The following is a 23912-nucleotide window of genomic DNA, read 5'->3' as shown; positions in this document are numbered from 1 at the left end:
TTTTTTTTTAAGTAAGCTCTATGCCCAGTATGGGGCTTGAACTCACAAACTCCAAGATCAAGAGTTGCATGCTCTACGGACTGAGCCAGGCAGGTGCCCCACTAGTTTGTTTTTTAAACTATTATTATAAAAGTACATGGTAAATAAAACTGAAACAATACACATGTTAAAAATGACTAGTAAGTTGTCTTCCACCTTCTTTCTCTATATGCCCAGTCCCATTTTTAACAATTTCTTGCGTATTTCCTGTGTATGTTAACATTGCTGTGCAACATTACCACCATCCATCTCCAGAACTTTTTTTCATTTCCCCATACTGAAACTGCATACCCATTAAACAATAACTTCCCATTCCTCCCATCCCTTAGCCCCTGGCAACTGTCTGTCTCTATGAATTTGACTGCTCTAGGTACTTTATGTAGTGGAATCATACAATATTTGTCCTTTTTTGACTTACTTCATTTAGAATAAGGTCTCTTCATGGTTCATCGATATTATGGCATGTGTCAGAGTTTCCTTTTTAAGGCTGAATATGTATGTATGATATATATTTTATGATATATATTTTAAGAACAAACTGATATATATATATTCACATTTATTTATTTTTTAAAAGATTTTATTTACTTGTCAGAGAGAGAGAGAGAGAGTGCATGCATAAGCAGGGAGAGTGGCAGGCAGAGCAGGCAGAGGGAGAAGCAGGCTCCCCCCTAAGCAAGGATCCTGATGCGGGGCTCAATCCCAGGACCCTGGGACCATGACCTGAGTTGAAAGCAGATGCTTAACCAACTGAGTCACCTAGGTGCCCCAACACATTTATTTCATATATATATCACATTTCATTTATCCAGTGTGTTCCTTTTTTTTTTTTCTTAAGATTTTATTTATTTATTTGAGAGAGATAGCAAGCATGAGTCGGGGGCAGAGGGAGAGGGGAAAAGCACACTCCCCACTAAGCAGGGAGCCCAATGTGGAGCTTGATCCCCAGGACCCCGAGATCATGACCTGAGCCGAAGGCAGACACTTAACTGACTAAACCATCCAGGTGCCCCTAACGAATGTGTTCTTAAAAGAGGACTAACTATAGATATGGAGATTTTAAAAAATTACAAACAAATACGAGTTCAACTTTACATTAAAAATTTTGAAAGTCGGGGCACCTGGGTGGCTCAGTCGTTAAGCGTCTGCCTTCGGCTCAGGTCATGATCCCAGGGTCCTGGGATCGAGCCCCACATCAGGCTCCCTGCTCCGCGGGAAGCCTGCTTCTCCCTCTCCCACTCCCCCTGCTTGTGTTCCCTCTCTCGCTGGGTCTCTCTGTCGAATAAATAAATAAAATCTTTAAAAAAAAAAATTTTTTTTTTTGAAAGCCTAGGGCGCCTGGGTGGCTCAGTAGGTTAAGCGTCTTCCATTGGCTCAGATCATGATCTCGGGGTCTTGGGATTGAGTCCTGTATCTGGCTCCCTGCTCAGTGGGGAGTCTGCTTCTCCCTCTCCCTTTGCCCCTCCCCCCCCACTCATGCTCACTCTCTCTCTCTCTCTCTCTCAAAAAAATAAATAAAATCTTTAAAAATAATAATTTTGAAAGCCTAGAGGAAATGGAAAAAGTGTCCATGAAAATATTAACCCTATTGGCGCAAGAAGTAGAAAACCTGAAAAAGGCCTCAGACCCAGCTGGTTTAGCAGCCGTACTTATCTGATCCATGTATATGTATGTGATTGCCTTTTTTTTTTTTCTTTTTTTTTTCTGAGAGGGAAAGAGAATCTTAAGTGGTCTCCATGCCCAGTGGGGAGCCTGACCTGGGGCTTGATCTCACAACCCTGAGATCCTAACCTGAGTTGAAATCAAGAGTCTGATGCTTAACTGACTGACCACCCAGCCGCCCCTAAGGTCACTTTTTAAAAAATTATTTTTAAGATTTTTTTTATTTATGTGAGAGAGAGAGCACAAGCAAGGGGAGCTGCAGAGGGAAAGGGAGAAGCAGGCTTAGCAGGGAGCCTGATATGGGTCTCCACGCCAGGACTCTGAGATCATGACCCGAGCCAAAGGCAGACTGTTAACTGACCGAGCCACCCAGGCACCCCCCCCAAGGTCATTTTAGATGGAAGGAATAATATGAACATTTTTAAAAAGTTTTGTTTATTTATTTATTTATTGTAAAGTAATCTACACCCAAAGTGGGGCTTGAACTCATGATCTTTGGACTGAGCTAGCCAGACGCTGCAGAACGATTTTTTAAAAATGTATTTTCTTATTTTGTGAGAAAGAGAGAGTGCGCACATTGGGGAGGAGGGGCAGAGGGAGAGAGAATCCCAAGCAGACTCTGCGCTTAGTGTGGAGCCCTATGGGCAGGGCTTGATCCCATGACCCTGAGATCACGACCTGAGCCAGTGCTCAACCAACTGTGCCACCCAGGTGCCCCCTCCCCCGCAAACAATTTTTTAAATCCATGAGCAAACAGCTCAGCTATGTGATTAACCAATATTGAATCATGTATGAGTAGAGTTTGGGTTATAATAACTTTTTAAAACATTTTGCTGGTTAAATGATATGTGCATAGTTATTATTCTGCATAGTTATTAGGTATAAGCAATTAAACAACTCATGTAAATCTCTATACTTAGTGTTACTGCAAGCAGACCAAACATTTCTGAGGTCAGCTGAGAAAACAATTGATTTGAAGCTCTAAGACTTCTTTGAAGATGAGAGTTCCCAGGTGATTGGTTCTCTGATTTTTTTGGCAGCCTAGATGTTTCATGAGCCTCCTAGATGTTGTTAGGAGCCAGAACAGAGCAAGGGAGCCCTAGGATTGGAGGAGATAAAAACCATAAAGCCTTTTTCTTTCCATTTTCAGAGGCCAGAGTTAAAAGTAAGAAATATTGTCATACATACTTTAGTTTAATTAGATGGCATTTTTTTCCTGTACTTATCTGATACATACCAGCTTACAAAGAAAGAAAACTGGGAGCAAACAACTACTCTTAGTGAAGTATTCGACTTGCTTTGTAATAGAAGTATGTACTACAAACATATTTCACATATATTATTTATTCCTTCCAAAAGTCTTTTGAACTATTATTTTCATTTTTTAAAAAGATTTTTTTATTTATTTGCAAGAGAGTATGAGAAGCCTGACGTAGGGCTCAGTCCCATTACCCTGAGATCATGACCTGAGCCAAAGTCAGATGCTTAACCGACTGAGCCACCCAGGCGCCCGTTATGTTCATTTTAAGATATGGAAATTAAGGCTCAAAGACATATAATTTTAGTCAAGCTCATGACCCAGTTAGTTACTGAGGTAGAATTTGAATTAATGTCTGTCTGGGTCCAATTTCTGTTTTCTTTCTATAATACCATCCTCTGAAAGGAATGAGAATTCTGATATGTGGATTTGAGACAGGACTATGCTTAGCACCTAAGGTGGGACAGATTAGAGTATTTATTTGATATTCCTCTTTTCATCAGCATTTTCATAATGGTGAAATTAGGTCAAACTTCCAAAGACTAAATGTTATAAAAGAGCCATGGGGCAGATTGTTTAAGGCTCTATAATAATAGACTTATAGAAGATGGACTTGGTTAACAAGGGAAGGGAATAAACGATTCCTTCTCCTTCGCATCTTAAGTCATTCTTTGGTGTCATCTAGGGGACCCCAGAACATTTGGGGTTAATTGATAGGAAAAGAGAAGCAGATAGTTTGGAACAATGGGGGAAGATGAGGCCTGGATGGGGGTGATTTTAGAGGGAAGCCTTGGTTAGTATTTGTTTATCCAATAGAAGGTATTATATGCCTGCTAAATGGTTGATTGGCATTGAGATACAAAGCCACTGTGCTCAAGGAGCTCATGGTCTGGTGGGGAGACATTTGTTAATGGTTATTTTCAGCTCCAAGTGAACAGTACCGTATCTGTGCACAAGGTGTTCCAGCAGTATTAAGGAAGGGCATAAGGTGGAGCAGCATAATAGAATTTTCTTTCTTTCTTTTTTTTTTTTTTTAAGATTTTTCATTTATTTATTTGATAGAGAGAGACACAGCGAGAGAGGGAACACAAGCAGGGGGAGTGGGATAGGGAGAAGCAGGCTTCCCATGGAGCAGGGAGCCCGATGTTGGGCTCGATCCCAGGGCCCCGGGATCATGACCTGAGCCAAAGGCAGATGCTTAACTGACTGAACCACCCAGGCGTCCCAGTACTTAACTTTGTAAGTTTCTTGGTGGCTTATAAAATGGCGCATGTTTTAAACAATGGTATCTTAAATCCAGTAAAATACAGTAAAAAGCTGGAAGGATTGACAGGAGTTAGATGTAGAAAATAAGGGGAAGTTAGAGTCAAAGTCAATGAACCTTTTTTGTTTTCTTCACTTTCAGTATATAAACCATTTTACGGTTTTCTGTATGGTCTTCATATTTGATTAATGGTTACATTAATTTTGTGAATTTAATAAACCAGTTCCACTATTGGTGGATATTTAGATTTTAGTTTTCTTTTGGTTCTTTACAGATCACTGGTAACACTGAACATTTTTCTGTTTAGAATTAGGGAAGGTTTGATTTAGTAGATTTCTAGATAATTGTGTATAATGATATTTAACAAATATCCTGAGTGGCAAATTGCTTAAAGAACTTCTGAGTTGATACCTTATGAATATTAAGAGACTACTTTGAAATTTTTAGATTATATCGGGCTCTTTCAGTGTACATTGAAATCATTTTACTCAGGATTCAGGTTCTAAAATCAGTACTTAAAGAGAAAAGATTAGCCTTAAAATTGTTCACTAATTACAATATTCATGGGTGTGGTTTTTGGTAAAACACCTTGAACAGAAATATATATATGATACTGTAATTGGTTGTATATAATTCCATAGAATGAGTCATTCAGAAATTAAGTCAGTTGAGTGTTTTGATGCTTGGAACACCAGCAAATTTAGGGAGATAAAACTTGTCAGTTCTTTTGTTTTTCTTCATCTTTGTAAAGATAATCTCATTTCTTCTAGTTCTTTGTCAGTATTTATCTATGGTCTCCCAATTTTGAAATTCATTTGCCTTTGCCTTTGAATATTCAACTTTTAAAAAAATTTTTTTTTAAAGATTTTATTTGTTTATTTGAGACAGAGAGAGAGCACAAGCAGGGGGAGTGGCAGGCAGAGGGAAAGGGAGAAGCAGGTTCCCTGCTCAGCAGGGAGCCTGATTCAAGGCTCGATCCAAGGACCCTGGGATCATGACCTGAGCTGAAGGCAGATGCTTAACGACTGAGCCACCCAGGTGCCCCTAAGTTTTTTTTTTAATTGGTATTTCATGAATTATTTTAAATTTTTTATTTCTTTTATTTTTTTAAGTAAGCTCTACGCCCAGTGTGGGGCTTGAACTCATGACCCCAAGATCAAGAATCGCACACTTTACCAACTGAGCCAGCCAGGCACCCGTGTTTAGCTTTGGTATTGTTTTTGTTCTTAAACTCTGGCTGAGTACTTACAAATGAATTCTTCTGAGTTAAACGTGAATATGATGTGACATCCAGTAATGTATAACTCTTGAGATCTGAAATTTCTGTATTAGGATATTCTTTGCACTTCATGGTGTATAGCATGTGATATTTGTATAAGACTTTTGGTTTGGTGGGATGGCACATACATTGCCAGAGTTCTCATAACCCTGGTATCCCTGAGTCAGTACTTTGTTTCCCCAGTCCCAACAAGTACATTTCATTAAGAGGGAATTTAAGGTACATTTTAAGTTTGTTGATGAATCTGTTTCCAGATAAACTTAATTGTAAAATCTGAGCTCCCAAGCAAAATATCAAAGCACTCTTTTTTTTTTTTAACTTGGTAAACAAAGTAAGCATCTCTAACTTCTAAACAGTCCAGCACTGTTCATTATTTTAAGTTCATAAAAGATAAAGAAAATGGTATTTTAGCTCTGAAAAGAGTGTTAGAAACAAAAGCTTAGGCTAGTTCTTGCTCAGCACTACACATAGGTGATGGGATGGGATCAGCACCCTTTTTACTCTCATAGTGCCCTAGTTTAGATGATAGATGATTGTCCTCAATGTTGTAGTGGAGCAGTGTGGCACTCAGATTTTCTGTGTAGTTCAGTGTTCTCTCTGCTACCTCGATGCTTTTTTCAGATAATTATTCTTTTCTTGTTGACCCTCAACAAATCAACCGAGTGATTTTAAGGAAGTTGGAGGATTTACCTTTTTATTTTTATTTTTTTAAAGATCTTATTTTTTGAGAGAGAGAGAGACAGTGAGAGCAGGAACACAAGCAGGGGGAGCGGGAGGCAGAGGGAGAGGGAGAAGCAGGCTTTCCGGTGAGCAGGGAGCGTGATGTGGGGCTCGATCCCAGGACCCTGGGATCATGACCTGAGCCGAAGGCAGACGCTTAATGACTGAGCCACCCAGGCACCCCAGGATTTACCTTTTTAAAGAGAAGATACAGATTCTTTGGGAAAAAGTATAATTTTCTTCTCTTTAAATATTTGTGGCACTGCCATTATTTGTACTATATATATATACTTATAAATACATATATTTTTAAAGATTTATTTATTATTTTAAAGATTTATTTACTTGAGAGAGAGAACACCTGCACACGGGGAGGGGAGGCAGAGGGAGAGAAAGAATCTTTAAGCAGACTCCATGCTGAGCACGGAGCCCGTGGGGCTCAATCCCATGACCCTGACATTACCACCCAAGCCAAAACCAAGAGTGGGATGCTCAACCGACTGCGGCAGCCATGTGCCCCAAAGATTTTATTTAATTATTTTATTTTGAGGGAGAGAGCGAGCGCACTCGAGTGAGCAAGTGGAGGGAGGGGCAGCGGGAGAGGGAGAGAATCCCAGGCAGACTCGAGACAAGCATGGAGCCCAGTGCAGGACTCAATCCCCTGACAGCGAGGTCACAACCTTAGCTGAACCAAAGAGTTAAATGCCCAACCAAATGAGCCACCCAGGAATGCCACAAATAAATATTTTTTAAATTATAGGATATTGAAGCTGAAGGTAACTATAGATAATACGAGTCAGCTATTAACAAGCTATCTGAAAAAAAAATATATATATATATATATTTTTTTAAGAGAATAAAGTTTACTTTATTCCACTAAAGTGGAGTTTCTTAAAAAATACATTCAGGCAGCTTTCCTGCAGCCCCAAGCCCAGGCCTCCAGTGCCCCAAACCCTGTGGGTGTTGGAGCACCCCCTACCCACAGCCTGGACATTGATAATCAGCAGCCGGGAGCAGGGAAGCTTCAGGATTCAGGGTCCCAGACATGTCATAAAGTCCCAGGCCAGAGCCAAAACCACTCTGATGACAGAAGGGGTCCAAGGGCCATGACACCCACACAGGCCTGCTCCCGGCCCCTGCTCTCCTCCTCAGTGGGTGCAGAGGCTGGAGCTAGAACCCAGACTGAAGGCAGGGTGAAGTCCTGCAGGGGGCTCTGCTGCTCCTCCATCCTGGCTCCTGGGGGTTCAGGGGGCAGAACTGGGTGGAAAGGGTGGTGGTTGTGTTCTCTAGATTTCCTGGTCTCACCCCCTAACTGCAGTTTCTCCTCTGTGCCCAGACGAGTAGCTGTTGTGAGTTCTTGTGCCGACAAGCCCCACCCCCTGACACCACTGCCCTCAGCAGGCTGGCTACCCAACCCTTTCCTTCTCCCACCTCCTTCATGAGGCTGCTTCAGAGCTGTGGCCCTCCTGGGGTGACAGAGGATACACGCATTACCATGCTGATCATGGAGGGGGACGCTGAGCGGGCAGCTGATGCCAACAGGACCAGCTGTAAGGCTCCCGCCCCCACCCCATGGAAGAGGAGTGACCCCAGGCAGACTGGGGAAAAAGGCCGCCACCTTTACCCACCGCTCCTCCCCATCAGCACAGCCCACCACTTCTTGTGGGGCGCCGGCATCTGTTTTCCCTAGAGGCCCTCTAGCCACGCTCTGTCCCACCCAGGGGAGAGAACAGCTTGGGCGGGACTTCACAGACAGGGGGACCTGGGCATGGGGGATGGGGGCTATAAAGTGATAGCTAGTAACAGCTAATACAAGTCAGTTATTGTATATACTTTCATTTTTTTTAATAAAAAGATCATGTAACTGTATTATAGAAAATGTAGATAATTATCATCCAGTTTTATGTACATTTTAGTACATTTTTCTTTACTGTGTTTTTCTTTAACGCAAGACAAGCATCTCCGTGTTATTTACAGACACCTACTTAACAACCACATGATGTGGATGTACCTTTACAAACTATTTTCTTACTATGATTCTTTAGGGTGCTTCTAGTTTTTCCACAGTTATAAATAATGTTTTTGTCCATGTGGACTTTTCTTCTTCCTCCTCCTCCTCCTCCTCCTCTTCTTCTTCTTCTAAAGATTTTATTATTTATTTATTTGAGAGAGAGAGAGGGAGTGAGCTCACGCAAGCAGGGGAAGGGAGAGGGACAAGGGGACTCCGCACTCAGCATGGAGCCTGACAACGGAGCTTGATCTCACAGCCCTGAGATCATGACCTGAGCCAAAATCAAGAGTTGGACAGTTAACTGAGCCACCCAGGTGCTATCCCTGTTTTTCCTTTCAACATCCTCATTTTACAAATGAAGTCAGACTAAAGCTAATGAAAATTAATCCTTTTCAAGGGTTACAGTTCAGGCCTTCTGACTCATGCTTGTACCTTTTCCATTATACCATAATACCTATTCTCTGTAATGGAAAGACCACTCAGGTTGAAAACACTTTATTTTTTATATCTGTTGCCTTAACCCATTTTTGGAACAAGGCAAGGCAGACATAAAATATTAATATTAACTCAAGTTAAAAGTCATCTAACCCTTCTGGGGTACCTGGGTGGCACAGTCGGTTAAGCGTCCCAACTCTGGATTTTGGCCTAGGTCATGATCTCAGGGTGATGGGATCGAGCCCCACATTGGACTCTGCACTCAGCGTGAAGTCTGCTTGAGATTCTCTTTCCATCTCCCTCTGCCTCTCCCACTCGTGCTCTCTCTTCCTCTCTCTCTAAAATAAATGAATCTTAAAAAAAAAAAAATCATCAGGGGCGCCTGGGTGGCTCAGTCGGTTAAGCGGCTGCCTTCGGCTCAGGTCATGATCCTGGGGTCTTGGGATCGAGCCCCATGTCGGGCTCCCTGCTCAGCGGAGAGCCTGCTTCTCCCTCTCCATCTGCCTGCCACTCTGCCTTCTTGTGCTCTCTCTCTTTCTCTGTCAAATAAATAAAATCTTTTAAAAAAAAATCATCTAACCCTTTTGCCACTAGGTTAGCAGGTTTATTTTGAATAATTTACTTATTTTTTTAAATCAATCAGTGGGCCATCTTTTCCTTTTTTTGAAGATTTTATTTATTCATTGGCGCAAGAGCAGGGAGAGGGGCAGAGGGAGAGGGATTAGGATAAGCAGACTCCCCACCTAGGGCGGGTTAGATCCCAGGACTCTGAGATCATGATCTAAGCCAAAGTCAGATGCTTAACCAGCTGAGCCACCCAGGCGCCCTGGCCCATCTTTTCCTATTGTCAGTCTCTCTCCCCTTCTTCATAATGATAAAAAGAGGGTTGAGTTCTTAGTTTCTAGATTGTTGAGGAATTGCTGTTGTGAGAACACTGATTTTATACCTAAATGATCTTCTGCAACAACCTCTAGAATACCTAACCGTACCTTAAATGAAGCCTATCCTTTATAGTTACATATAAGCCAGCTGCCCTCTGGGATTACGAACCAAACTGAATAGAAGACTACTCGTTTTTCATTCCTTTTCTTCTTTTCATTGTATTTTGTTCTCTTTCTTTCTAATGTATTCATTCTGAAAGCATACTATGTGTTAGACCAATACAATGGTAAGTAGTAGTTAGAGTTCCAGTTTTTTTTTAATTTGCTAGTTTTAAATCATTTCAAATTTAAAGTTGTGTTATATTGCAAAGACCTCCTGTGTACCTTTCCCCCAGATTCCCTAGTAATTAACATTTTATCTCTATTTGCTCTCTCATTGCTATCTCCATGCACACACATTTTTTTTCGCTGAACTATTTGAGAGTATGATGCAGACATGATGCCCTATTTAATACTTCATTGTCCATTTCCTAAAAAAAAAAAAGGTATTCTCCTTATAGTTGCATTAATAACCTTGGGTTACCATAATAAAATACCACAGACTGTGTGGCTTAAACAACAGAAATGTATTTTCTTGGGGCGCCTGGGTGGCTCAGTCGTTAAGCGTCTGCCTTCGGCTCAGGTCATGATCCCGGGGTCCTGGGATCGAGCCCCGCATCGGGCTCCCTGCTCAGCGGGAGGCCTGCTCCTCCCTCTCCCACTCCCCCTGCTTGTGTTCCCTCTCTCGCTGTGTCTCTCTCTGTCAAATAAATAAAATCTTTAAAAAAAAAAAAAAAAAAGAAATGTATTTTCTTACATTTCTGAAGTGAAATGTGGAAAGCCCAAGCTCAAGGTTCAATACCAAGATCAAGGTTTCTGGTGAAAGCTCTCTTCTTGACATTTATTTATTTATTTATTTATTTATTTATTTATTTATTTATAAACATATATATTCTATGTTTTAAGATTTTATGTATGTATTTATTTATGAGAGAGAGGAGCAGGGATGCATCAACCAGGAGAGGGGCAGAGGGAGGAATCTCAAGCAGACTCTGCTGAGTGCAGAGCCTGACAGGGCGCTTGATCTCACAATTCTGAATCATGACCTTAGCCAAAACCAAGAGTCAGATGCTTAACTGACTGAGCCACCCAGGTGCTGACTATGGTTAAATTTTACCAGTTATCCCAATAATGGTCTTTAAAGGTCCAGGGTCATGTGTTGCAGTTAGTTGTCATGTCTTATTTTTCTTCAATCTGAACAGTCTTTCCTTATCTTTCATGACCTTGCCATTTTTGAAGGATATGGACCAGTAACTTAAAAACTGTCCATAAATTTGTATTTTATTTTTCCTTATTGTTAGATTCACGTTATGCAATTTTGGACAGACATACTGCAGAAATGATACTGTGTTCTTAACTTATTACATTTGGAGGAATATAATGTCGATATGCCCCATAATAGTGATGTTAACTTTTATCACCTGGTGAGATGGTTTTTGCCTGTGAGGTTTCTCCACTGTAAAGTAAATGAGTATTTTTGGGGGAAGTAGTTTGAGACTTTATAAATTCCTGTTCTGCATTAAACTTTCTCTTGCTAGCTTTTTAGCATCTATTGATTATTGTTGCTTGAGTCAGTTCTTAACTGACTCAACTGGTTGCCAAACGCTGTTTTTTTAAACGCCATCATTCCTTTTATATTTATTGGTTTTCATTCGATTGATTATAAGGCAGAGCTTCCCCCCTTCACCTGTTTGTTTACATCAGTATGTATTCATGGATTGCTATTTTATTCAGTGCTTATAATCATTTACTATTATTGATTTTGACACTTGTCCATTCCATAGATTTGGCCATTGGGAACCCCTTGAAGCTAGTGCCTGTGTCCTTCTGACATCATACTTTGAGCACTTTTTTACTTTCTGGTGCAATATGTTCCAAGCTCTTGAACTTTCTTTCTTGGTGTGGAATCAGCCATTTCGCCAAGAAGCCCTGGTTCTTCTTTGAAACCAAGATCTAGATATTAGATATTGGGATATTATTACTTCTAGGCTTGTCAGTGGAGATTAGGAAGTAGTTGTATTTACACATATACATATACACACACATTCATCCCCCTTATATTTCTATATTTAACTATGAGGCTTACACCAAGACTTCCAATTACAGTCCAGCACAACAGGGTTTTTTTTTTTTTTTTTTTTTTAAAGATTTTATTTGTTTATTTGAGAGAGAGAGAATGAGAGAGAGAAAGAGAGCACATGAGAGGGGGAGGGTCAGAGGGAGAAGCAGACTCCCTGCTAGGCAGGAAACCCAATGCGGGACTCAATCCTGGGACTCCGGGATCATGCCCTGAGCTGAAGGCAGTCGCTTAACCAACTGAGCCACCCAGGTGCCCCACAACAGGATTTATTTTAATCTTCTCCCTTTCCACATTTGTAATTTCCTAAGTCTGTATGTATTTCGAAAGTAGCATTAATGAGATCTGCACTGCGAGTTTGGATGTGGAGTATGAAAGAATGAGTAGTCAAGGATGACTCAAGATTTTTGGCTGAAAAAAGCCACCAGAAGAAATGCCATTTACTGAGATGGAGAAGACTATAGGAGGAGACAGTTTGGAGGAAGAGAGCAGAAGGTCATGTGTTGAATCTGAGCTGTGTATTAGACATGCAAGAGGAGATGTTGGGAAAGTAGTTGGATATTTGAGTCTACGTTGGATATTTGAGTCTATGGTTCAAAGGAAAGGTCCAGGCTGAAATGCAGATTACTTCAAGACAACTAGTTCAACTTTTGGGGCCAAAATGCTTATATTTCCTTATAGCCTATTATGAAAGCAGCAAATATGTATTATTAGGATTAGATTTAGAATAGAGGCAAGCAAAAGGAAAATAGAGATCAATACTATTAAAAGTTAATTCCATATCCTTTCTGATCTCTTTCACAGATTTTTTTTTCTAATATGAAATCACTCTGTAGTTAACTACTTTTTTCATTTGATGGTTTTTTTATTTCCATTTCAGTAAATTTTCATTTTTTAAAAAAATATTTGAGAGAGACAGAGATAGCAAGTGAGAGAGAGCACAAGTGGGAAGGAGGGGGAGAAGCAGACTCCTCACTGAGCAGGGAGCCCGATGTGGGAATCGATCCCAGGACTCTGGGATCATAACCTGAGCTGAAGGCAGATGCTTAACTGACTGAGCCACTCAGGTGCCCAGTAAATTTTCATTTTATCTAATCCCAGACCATATTCAGATTTCTTTTGTTGATCCAGAAATGTCATTTACAGGTGGTTAGTCCAAACCTATGTGCAATTTAGGGATAGAGATTAATTATATCAGATTACTTTGTCCCTTGAGTCCCTTAATCTCTCCATTACATTTCATGCCACTGATTTGTTGATGAGACTGGGCCAGTTGCCCTGCAGAATATCTCACTTTATAGATTTGTCTGGTTGCTTCCTTGCAGTGTTATTAGCTCTTTTTATTATTTCTAACAATAAAATTATCTGCAGCTTTTTCTAAAATACCCTTCTATATAAAAACTTTTCATGGTTTCTTATTAGCCACAGAGTAAAGGCTAAAACTTTCTTAGCTCAATATTTAGTAACCATCAGAATTTGTTATCTTTGCCTATTCTTCCACTGTTCTTCCAGCCAAACCTTTCTGGTCAGACACAAGTAGAAATAGGTAGTATTTAAGAATGTAGACTTTCGATCCAACTGTCTATATTTAAATTCCAGTTTCAGTACCTACTAGATGTGACAGTTCACATCATTCCATCTCTTAAATGGAGGTAACAGTACCGACCTCATAGGGTTGTTGTAAGGATATCAGTTAATATTAGTATCATCTTTAAAACAGTGTCTAGCACATAGAAAATGCTGTAAGTATTATTAAATAAGCTTAAAAATCTAGCCTAATTTTCTCCCTTCTGCAAAACAAAAGACACTCATTGCACAATCCTTTTCAGCACCTTTACTCATGACTTGTTCTTGCTGGAGTGCTCTTCCCCTTTCTTCCTGTCTACAAAAATTTAACTTCTTCATCAGACTAATATTATTTGAACACCTGCCAGATACTCAGTAATTGAGGTCATAGCAGTAAACAAGACAGAATTCCAGCCTTTAGGGAGCTTATACTCTAGTGGAAGATACAGTCAGGTACACTACAATGTGATAAGTGTATGACACGTGTACCTTCAGGATGCACTAAAGGCGTCTTACAGAGTCAGGGGAAGCTTCATGGAAGATGTGATATATAAGCTGAGAGTTGAAGGAAGAAAAAGAATTAGTCTGTTAAAATGGGCGGCAAGACAAGGGAAGGAGGTGGGGCTTGGCTTTGAGAACAAAGTATAGTTCACTAAACTGCAGCTTTAAGGGAGAGTGGCTAAAGTTGAGGCTAAACAAGTAAGCAAGAACTAGGTTGCAGAGGGTTTGGAAAAGCATTCAAGATGGGTCTTCTCAAATCCCACTGTCTTCAGGCGTCTTCTCAGACTACCTCAGCCAATTTTTCTCATTTCCTCCTGACTTTCTATAGTGATTTGACTATAGAGTGTAGGGTTTGCATTGGGAAGAAGTTGCATTAAAATAGTTGGAGGTGGGCGCCTGGGTGGCTCAGTTGGTTAAGCAACTGCCTTCGGCTCAGGTCATGATCCTGGAGTCCCTGGATCGAGTCCCGCATCGGCCTCCCTGCTCAGCAGGGAGTCTGCTTCTCCCTCTGACCCTCCCCCCTCTCATGTGCTCTCTCTCATTCTCTCTCTCTCAAATAAATAAATAAAATCTTTAAAAAAAAAAATAGTTGGAGGTGGTTTGTTTGGGGAAGAAGTAGTGATAAGATGGGGGGCAGGGCGCCTGGGTGGCTCAGTCGTTAAGCGTCTGCCTTCGGCTCAGGTCATGATCTCAGGGTCCTGGGATCGAGCCCCACATCGGGCTCCCTGCTCAGTGGGAAGCCTGCTTCTCCCTCTCCCTCACTTGTATTCCCTCTCTCGCTGTGTCTCTCTCTGTCAAATAAATAAATAAAATCTTTAAAAAAAAAAAAAAAAAAAAAGATGGGGGGCAAAATCTGACATGAATTAAGTTTAATATTTTGGACTTCTTCTATGGATGAGTAGAAAACACAAGATATTCAGGATGGGATATCCTAGAAAAGGAAAATTCCAAGAGAGAAAGAGAGTCCATGTGCAAGGTTTCTGGGAACTGTATTTCATTAAAGATAGAACTTTGAAAGGGAAGAGATGAGACTGAAAGAGAAGGTAAGATCCAGATCATAAATGGAGACAAAGGTGTTCAGGCGTTTTCTAGTAAGCATTTGGAAATCATTGATGGATTTGATATGAGAAACAAATTGGATAATGTTTGCACATTAGAAGTGAATTTAGCAATTTAGAGAGTAAATTTGAGGAGACTAAGTCTAGAGGCAAGATAACCAGTTAGGAGGGTACTGCAGTAGTAGTCAAGGTCAAAGGTAATGAACCCAGCAAAGAGCAATAGGAAGAGAAGGAAAAGAGGAGATAAATTTTACAGATACTATTCGAGACAAAATTGGCTGGACTTGGAGATGTATCAGATGTGAGGGTCAGGTAGGGAGGAGGAAGAGTCAAGAAAGATTGCTAAAATTCTGGCTAAATACAAGAGCAGTAACAGATGGAAGAGAAGGACGATTACTAATACTGAAAAATCAAGCTCAACGTGCCTCTGAGACTTGAACATGGATGTGTGCTTTGACTGATAAAGGGAAATCCAGGCTTGGTATCCATAGACATGGGAGTCATTGATGCATAGGTGGTGGGAGTTAAAGCTGTGGAAGTGGATGGTTATGCTGATAGCATGTCATTTTCTATGTGCTAAGCACTGTCCTGAATGCTTTATATACATTGTTTCATTTAATTCTTGTAACAACCCTGTGAGGTTGTCATTTTACAAAGAAAAAGAAAGTGTCATATAGAAGAGTTAAGTAGTATTTAAAGCTAATAAGGGACAGAGTCAGGAGTGGAACAAACTAACTTAAAACCTGAAATCTTAAAACATGATGCCACGGGTGAATGGAGAAGAGTGCTCAGGAGAGAACGCTGGGGAACTTCAACATTTAAAGGAGGATGGTCACAGGTGGAGCTGCCTATCTGCACATGCTCACCATGTATATATGGAGAAGGAATCGGAGAGGTAGGAAAACCAGGAAAGTGGTTATGACAGAAACCAAGAGGAATTACCATAACAGATTATTCTGTGTGCCAAAAGCCACAAAGAAATAACATTTTAAAAATTTTCATCAGGTTTAATAAGTTGGAATTTATTGGTAATTCCTGTTTAAGTGGAGCGGTGGCAACATAAGTGAGATGGCATAATTTATATAAAGCTCTTGAGCATAGTAGATTGCATATTTTAAGTACGAACAAAAGTAGCTCCTATAGTTACGGAGTTAATAGGAGTTAAAGTGGAGACAGTGAGAACTCTTTGAGATACTTGAATCTGAAAGATCTTAACTAACTCAGGTAAGTTGATTTGGTTGTGTTTAAATATGGATACATTTTTTTTAAAGAGAATAGAATTTCCATATGATTTCTGATAATAATGAAGAACATATGGAAGGACTATAGCATTGTAATGTTGAGGGCCCAGCTGAAGGAGACTAGATTTATATGGTTTCAGTCCTCCTGGTATGATTTTTCTTCAGCAGAACCCAGGAGTAGAAATAAAAGTCAAGTAAAGGCATTCAGTTAGGTTGATCTAGATTTAGGATTTTGTTGAATGCATGTGATAGAAGGGCTAAATTGGGGGGATGGGGGAGGGAAAGAGAATGAAGGTTTTAATAAAAGAGTATTTTAATAGTTTAAGGGTGCTTGGGTGGCTCAGTAGGTTAAGCGGCTGACTCTTGATACTGGCTCAGGTCATGATCTCGGGGTTGTGAGATCGAGACCCGAGTCAGGCTCTGTGCTGGGCATAGACCCTGCTTAGGATTCTCCGTCCCTCTGCTTTCAGGCACGTACATTCTCTCTCTTTCAAAAAAAAAGTGGTTTAAATAATAGATCAAAGACTGTGGAATTGATAGAGAAAAAATTGAGTACTAAAAGTGACTATAAAGTTAGGAAAAATTTAGAACTGAGATCTTGATAAAAGTGACAAATATGGTGACTAACATAACATAATAAAAAAATAATAAAGTGACAAATATAAGGGGAATGAGAGGCTGTGGTCAAAAAAGGGGATTTTAAAATGTGCAGAGGAGTGGTTTTTGGAAGTCACTGAATTTAAGATCAAGATTTTGAGAGACTGGAAAACGTGATGAATCATCCAAATGGGCATTAAAATTGTCGAGGATATAATGAAACTTGGGATGGTTTTGCCTGAGGTTCCAGAAAGCAAATTGATTGGGCCTTGTTTTGGGCCTTTGAAAAACTTGACCTTCGTGTGTGTATGTATGGGATCAGATTACTTATTTCCCAGGACCTAGTGCTGGAGCAGAGTGTTGCTTCTGGTTAGATGGCAGGATTTAGGTGTACCTGAGTAGTATCTGGACTAGTTGATGAAAAGAATCTATCTACAAAAATAATGTAGAGGAGGTTAAGCAGTTTGCCTAAGGTCACATTCTGGGTGGTTCTAAAGCCCATGCTCTTTCACTAACCCTAGTGTTTTTGCAACAAGGTGAGCTGCTTCAAACATTCTTTCCAAATGTTTGGGAGAACAGTTTTGTTTTATTTTAGCTTCTCCAGAGTTAATGAGTTTTTTAGTGCCAAACATCTATAAAGTGAAGTGGAAATCTATTCAGGGAGCACCTTGAACAGAAAATTAACCTCAGTGTTTTTAGACACTAGTTTCAATAAATTGATCCATTAGTTCATTTGTCTGTTTATCTATTCTCCACCCATGTAATAGTGGTTACACAGTTTGAGAACACTGTATTTGGAATAAGTTGAACAAAGTATAATTTGACTCATTTGGTTTTATTTATTTTCTTTTGTCATCTCTAGCTGCCTATCCCCACCGTTTGAATCTCTTTTACCTCGCCAATGATGTCATACAGAACTGCAAAAGGAAAAATGCAATCATTTTCCGTGAATCATTTGCTGATGTCCTTCCTGAAGCAGCTGCTCTGGTGAAGTAAGTAAATTCTTACTGCTTTTGGGGATCTAAGCTTAGATTATTAAAAATTTTAGTTTTCCTTTTTACCTGTCAGTAAGAACTGTTAATAGTTGTACATGTTTGAAGATCCAAGGATATTTTGCCCAAATTGTTCGTGTAACTTTCCCACTAATACACACATTTTTCTTTTAAAAATTCTTTCTTCTCTCTCTCTTTTTTTTTTAAGATTTTATTTATTGGGGCTCCTGGGTGGCTCAGTCGTTGGGCGTCTGCCTTCAGCTTAGGTCATGATCCCAGGGTCCTGGGATCGAGCCTGCATCGGGCTCCCTGCTCCGTGGGAAGCCTGCTTCTCCCTCTCCCACTCCCCCTGCTTGTGTTCCCTCTCTCGCTGTCGCTCTCTGTCAAATAAATAAAATCTTTAAAAAAAAAAAAAAGAAAGCTTGTTATTTAGTCTCTGCCTCTTCTCTCCTACCTTGACCATATATATCTCCTGGTTATACTCTTTGGTTGGTACTTCTTTCCAATTGCTTCTTTTGTTTTCATATTTTTTTTTTACACATTTCCTTTCTTCTTTCAGTCTTCTTGAAATCTTGCCCCCTCTATGATTCTGTGTAATTAAAGAGAAGTGGAAATTTTTATTCCGAACTTCATACTGATTTACTCCATCCTTAATGAAATTGTCCCCAGCATTTCCCAAAGTGCTGGAATACTTAATTTGATGTTATTTTTACTCTATATTAATAGTGTCTTCCTTGTGTTTCATCCATATTTGCAAGTTGTTTATTTGGTGCAAGAGATATACATACATGATTGGAGGATAAATAATTATGTAGAACAATCAAAATTGCTAAGTATTTCCTCAAATTATATATTGATTAGCATGTTATATATTTATATAAATATGTGAATATTGTACATTATCTGTCCATTTGTTGGTACTAACCCATTCAAAATTGAATGATCCTTTTTCCTTCCTTTGGATTATTAACTTGAGGTGTTTATTTTGGTTCTATGTGAATGTACTAAAAGATTTATACACATGTCAGAAGAACATAAAATAGGGGTGCCCACCTGGCTCAGTCGGTAGAGCATGGGACTGTTGATCTCAGGATTGTGAGTTCAAGCCCTACATTGGGTGTAGAGATTACTTAAAAATAAAATCTTTAAAAAAAAAAGAAAAGAAGTACATAAAATAATAACAATAACACCTAGTGTTTATTGAACACTTGTAATTGACCAGGTATAATACAGAGTGCTTTGTATGCTTTAAGTCATTGAATCCTGAGAGCAACTTTTTAAAGTGGCTACTGCTGTTGTTCCCATTTAAGGAGGAGGAAAGTGGTTTAGAGAGATTCAGTAGCTTGCCTGAGTTCTCACAGCTGGCAGGGTTGGGGGGAGGGAGGGACAATTCCCACCCAAGCCTGTCTAGACCCCAAAGCCCACTTTCTTTGCCATTTAACCACAATCTGTGTTATTTCTTTGCATATATAAACCCAGTATAATTTAGAGTAAGAAAAGCAGTATGCTGGATGGTCTCTACTTAGAGTTTCTGCTGTAAATATCACTGTAGTCTTTTTTTTTTTTTTTGAAGATTTTATTCATTTGACAGAGAGACAGTGAGAGAGGGAACACAAGCAGGGGGAGTGGGGGAGAGAGAAGCGGGCTTCCCGCGGAGCAGGGAGCCCGATGTGGGGCTCAATCCCAGGACCCTGGGATCATGACCTGAGCCGAAGGCAGACGCATAACGACTGAGCCACCCAGGCGCCCCTCACTATAGTCTTTTTATAACTTAACCTAGTGTTTCCTAGACTTAGACTTTGTGACCGAGTTCATGGGTTAATATAGGGTTGTTAGCTTTTATTTTACTAGGCAAAGATATTTTTTAAAACAACTGCTTTATATTACTGTAACTGATTTCACAGAAAAAGGTGGAAGGACATAAAGTTCAGTCCTTTATTTTTTTATTTTTTTATTTTTTATTTTTATTTTTTTTATTTTTTATTTTTTTTAAAGATTTTTATTTATTTATTTGACAGAGAGAGACACAGCGAAAGAGGGAACACAAGCAGGGGGAGAGGGAGAGGGAGAGGGAGAAGCAGGCTCCCCACTGAGCAGGGAGCCCGATGCGGGGCTCAATCCCAGGACCCCGGGATCATGACCTGAGCCGAAGGCAGACGCTTAACGACTGAGCCACCCAGGCGCCCCTATTTTTTTATTTTTTAAAGATCTTATTTATTTATTTGAGAGGGAGAGGGGCAGAGGGAGAAGGACAAGCAGAGACTCCTTCTGAGTGTGAAGCCACACAGAGGGCTCCATCCCAGGACCCTGACCATGACCTGAGCTGAAGTCAGACACTTAACCACCTGAGCCACCAGGCACCGCAAGTTCAGTCCTTTAAATTAAAATTTCAAGTGCTGAAAATGTTGTTTGTTTGTTTGTTTAAGATTTTATTTATTTTGAGAGAGCATGAGCAGGGGAGGCAGAGGAAGGGGGACAAGCAGACTGCCCGCTGAGCAGAGAGCCCAACTTAATTAAGGGCTCAATCCCAGGACCCCGGGATCATGACCTGAGCCAAAGGCAGATGCTCAACCATCTGAGGCACCCCAGTGCCAAAAGTGTTTTTATTTTTATTTATTTATTTACTTATTTTTTAAGGTTTTATTTATTTGACAGAAAGACAGCCAGAGAGGGAACACAAGCAGGGGGAGTGGGAGAGGGAGAAGCAGGCTTCCCGCAGAGCAGGGAGCCCAATGCAGGGCTCTATCCCAGGACCCTGGGATCATGACCCGAGCCAAAGGCAGACACTTAATGACTGAGCCACCCAGGGCCCCCCAAAAGTGTTTTTAACTCAGTGAGGGTATCTTCAGAAACCTGTAGTAAACATAAGACTTAAGAGTGAAACTGTAAAAGCATTCCAAGACAGGGATGCCTTCTGACATCATTCATATTGGCCATTATGCTGGAGATCCCATTCATTTCTAAATAAGTAAATAAAAAGAGTACATTCAGAAGAGACAGGATTGTCATCATTTGCAAATAATATGATTACCTACATCAGGGATGGGCAGCCTTTTTCTGTAAAGGGCCAGGTAGCAAGTATTTTAGGCTCTGTAGGCCATAGGATCTCTGTTGCCACTACTCAGTTCTGCTAGTCTAGCATGAAAGCAGCTATAGATAGCAGGTAAACAAGTGGGTGTGGCTGTGTTCCAGTAAAACTTTATTTACAAAAATAGGCAGCTGGCCTGACGTTCATAGTTTGCCAACCCTGGCTCACGTAAAAGTGAACTAATAAGGGAGGTAATTTAAATAGTTAGATTCAAGTTCAAGTGCTAGCTGTAACCAATTTAAAAATGTAATTAGGGGGGCGCCTGGGTGGCTCAGTCGGTTAAGCATCTGCCTTCGGCTCGGGTTGTGATCCCGGGGTCCTGGGATCGAGCCCTGCATCGGGCTCTCTGCTCCGCGGGAGCCTGCTTCTCCCTCTCCCTGCTGCTCCCCCCGCTTGTACTCTCTCTCGCAAATAAATAAATCAAATTAAAAAAAAAAAAGAAAACCTCCCTTTAAAAAAAAAAATGTAATTAGGAGAAAAGATTCCTTTTGCAACAAAAAGTTCTGCCCCTCCCAGAATAAAAGAGATCCCACTCAAGAGTAAATGTAATAAGTATGTTAAGGGTTTTATAAAGAAAGCTTTTGGACTTTACTAAAGGGTATTAAAGATCTGGATAAAAGAGAAGATACATTATGTACCATTTTGAAGAGAAAGATTTGGTATTGTTAAAAATATGATTCCCAGTATATAATCTATAAATTCATTGTAATCTCAGTCAAAATCTTAATAGGGTTTAATGTGGAAGGATAAAATACATAATTGTTTTAAAGAATAGTAAGGCTAGATTTCCCCTATCAGTTATTAATGTATATTTTAAAACTCTAATAGAAGCAGAAGTAGAAGACTATATCATTGAAACAATATATTCTTGGTTATAAAGAAATTAATTACACAGTATATGATAAATGAGGGGAGAGTAAGATACGACTTTTAGTATTCCATAAACATCCCCATCCCAACCACTACTACCCTCTTTTAAATTTCTATTCACAAATATACTTTAGATTCATTTCTACCCTCTTGTGAATTCTTTTCTCTTAAGACTGTTGTTTTAATCCCTTTAATTCAGGAGGGGCAAATGACTAGAGGTTCCAGGCAGGTCACATAGATGAGTGAGGTGGGTTGAATTGAAGAAGAACCCATCTAAAAGGAGCAGCAGGGCGCCTGGGTGGCTCAGTCTTACGCATCTGCCTTCAGCTCAGGTCATGATCCCAGGGTCCTGGGATCAAGCCCCACATCGAGCCCCACATTGGGCTCCCTGCTCCGCGGGAAGCCTGCTTCTCCCTCTCCCACTCACCCTGCTTGTAGTCCCTCTCTCGCTGTGTCTCTCTCTGTCAAATAAATAAAATCTTAAAAAAAAATAAAATAAAATTCTCTTCTTTATTGAGCTGAAAAGTGAATTTAGACTAGTTGTTATCATTAGAGCTTAATATGTTCTTTTGACTCTTAAGGGTGTAGAGAAAATTGCATGCATGTCTGACCTTTGTTGGGAAAAGATGTCATGACAGATTTGGGGGAAACAGTGAGCTTGGTACTCTGAAGTAAACCCACCGTAAGAACGGATTCTGTCATAAAACCACTTGGGAGTTTGGATTTGGGCAGTTTTTTCTCTTTCTCTCTCTCTCTGTCTCTCTTTTTAAGATCTATTCATTTTGAGAGAGAGAAAGTGCGCGTGCATGTGCACAAGTAGGGGGCAGGGAAGGGGGCTGTAGAGAGAGAGAGAGAGAATATCGCAAACAGACCCCGTGCTGAGCATGGAGCCTGACTCGGGGCTTGATTTCATGACCCTGAGATCATGACCTGAGCCAAAACCAAGAGTCTGACGCTTAACTGACTAAGCCATCCTGGTGCCCCAGTTTTCTAACTAAACTGACAGCTGCATTTCTTCTCTCATTACATGCATTCTCTTGGAGATTTATCTACTCATGGATTAAACTCTTGCTCATATTATCCTAATAACTACTATAACTGCATCTAGATTTTTGATGTTTTGTTTTTAAAGATTTTATTTTTACGTAATCTCTACACCCAATGTGGGCTCGAACTTACAACCCCAAGATCAAGCATCACATGCTCTACCAACTGAGCCAGCCAGGCAGCCCCCCCCCCCTTTTTTTTGACCATGTCTTCAACTTCTTTTTGTGAATTACTACCTCATTATATGATGATATTCAGCTCAGAACATCTAAAACAATAATATACCTTACATTTGCATAAAGCCCTGCTCCCACAGTTTGTGCGAAAATAGGTTATAAATTGAAAATTGTTATACAAATGGTATTTGAAACTCACAGTAACCAACTTTGCAGGTAAGCAAATTGGATTTTATTCTTTCTTTTTACAAAATGAGAAAACTGAAGCCCAGAGCAGTTAAGAAATTGTCCAAAAAGAAATTGCCCAAAGTAAAATGTCAATTTAGTAAAAGAGGTGAGAATAGAACTGAGATTTTTCTGACTCTTAGTCTCCTGTTATTTCTTTCTTTTTTTTTTTTTTAAAGATTTCATTTATTTATTTGACAGAGAGAGACACAGTGAGAGAGGGAACACAAGCAGGGGGAGTGAGAGAGGGAGAAGCACGCTTCCCATGGAGCAGGGAGCCTGATGCGGGGCTCGATCCCAGGACCCTGGGATCCTGAGCCGAAGGCAGACGCTTAACGACTGAGCCACCCAGGCGCCCCTAGTCTTCTGTTATTTCTGTTTTACAATACAGTCTGCCCCTTAGTAAATCTTAAATTCTTGTCCCTTCATTTCTTAGTCACTTACCAGAGACTATTTCTTTTCCTGTTTTTTTCTCCTTTTCTTTTTTTTTATTTTTTATTTTTTTAGATTTTTATTTTATTTATTTGAGAGAGAGAAAGAGCACAAGGGGGGGTAGAGTCAGAGGAAGAAGCAGACTCCCTGCCGAGCAAGGAGCCCAATGCAGGACTCGATCCCAGGACTCCGGGATCATGACCTGAGCTGAAGGCAGTCGTTTAACCAACTGAGCCACCCAGGCACCCTCTTTCTCCTTTTCTCTCTCTCTTTAAATTTCCCATTATCATCTCTATTTGATATGTTTATATTTTTATAATAGCCTTCTAACTACTTTCTTATTGTCTGATATCAGCCTCAGTTGTTTTTTTTTTAATCTGTATAAATATGCCAA

At 40.2% G+C, this 23912-nt stretch overlaps 1 protein-coding gene across 7 annotated transcripts in view; it reads left to right on the top strand.

Annotated features, from left to right (window-relative positions):
- RPRD2 (regulation of nuclear pre-mRNA domain containing 2) overlaps nucleotides 1-23912 on the top strand; it is a 93404-nt gene that overhangs the window by 26966 nt on the left and 42526 nt on the right. For all 7 annotated transcript variants that reach the window (XM_036098329.2, XM_078072485.1, XM_036098328.2 and 4 more), the window contains exon 2: nucleotides 17551-17680. In XM_036098329.2, the coding sequence (XP_035954222.2) occupies nucleotides 17551-17680 (130 nt within the window). The remainder of the gene's footprint in view (nucleotides 1-17550; nucleotides 17681-23912) is intronic.

This window comes from Halichoerus grypus, chromosome 5 (genome assembly GCF_964656455.1).
Source record: "Halichoerus grypus chromosome 5, mHalGry1.hap1.1, whole genome shotgun sequence".
Lineage (NCBI taxonomy): Eukaryota > Metazoa > Chordata > Mammalia > Carnivora > Phocidae > Halichoerus > Halichoerus grypus.
Note: the sequence above shows the minus strand (reverse complement) of the source record. Positions and strands in the feature narration are given on the sequence as shown.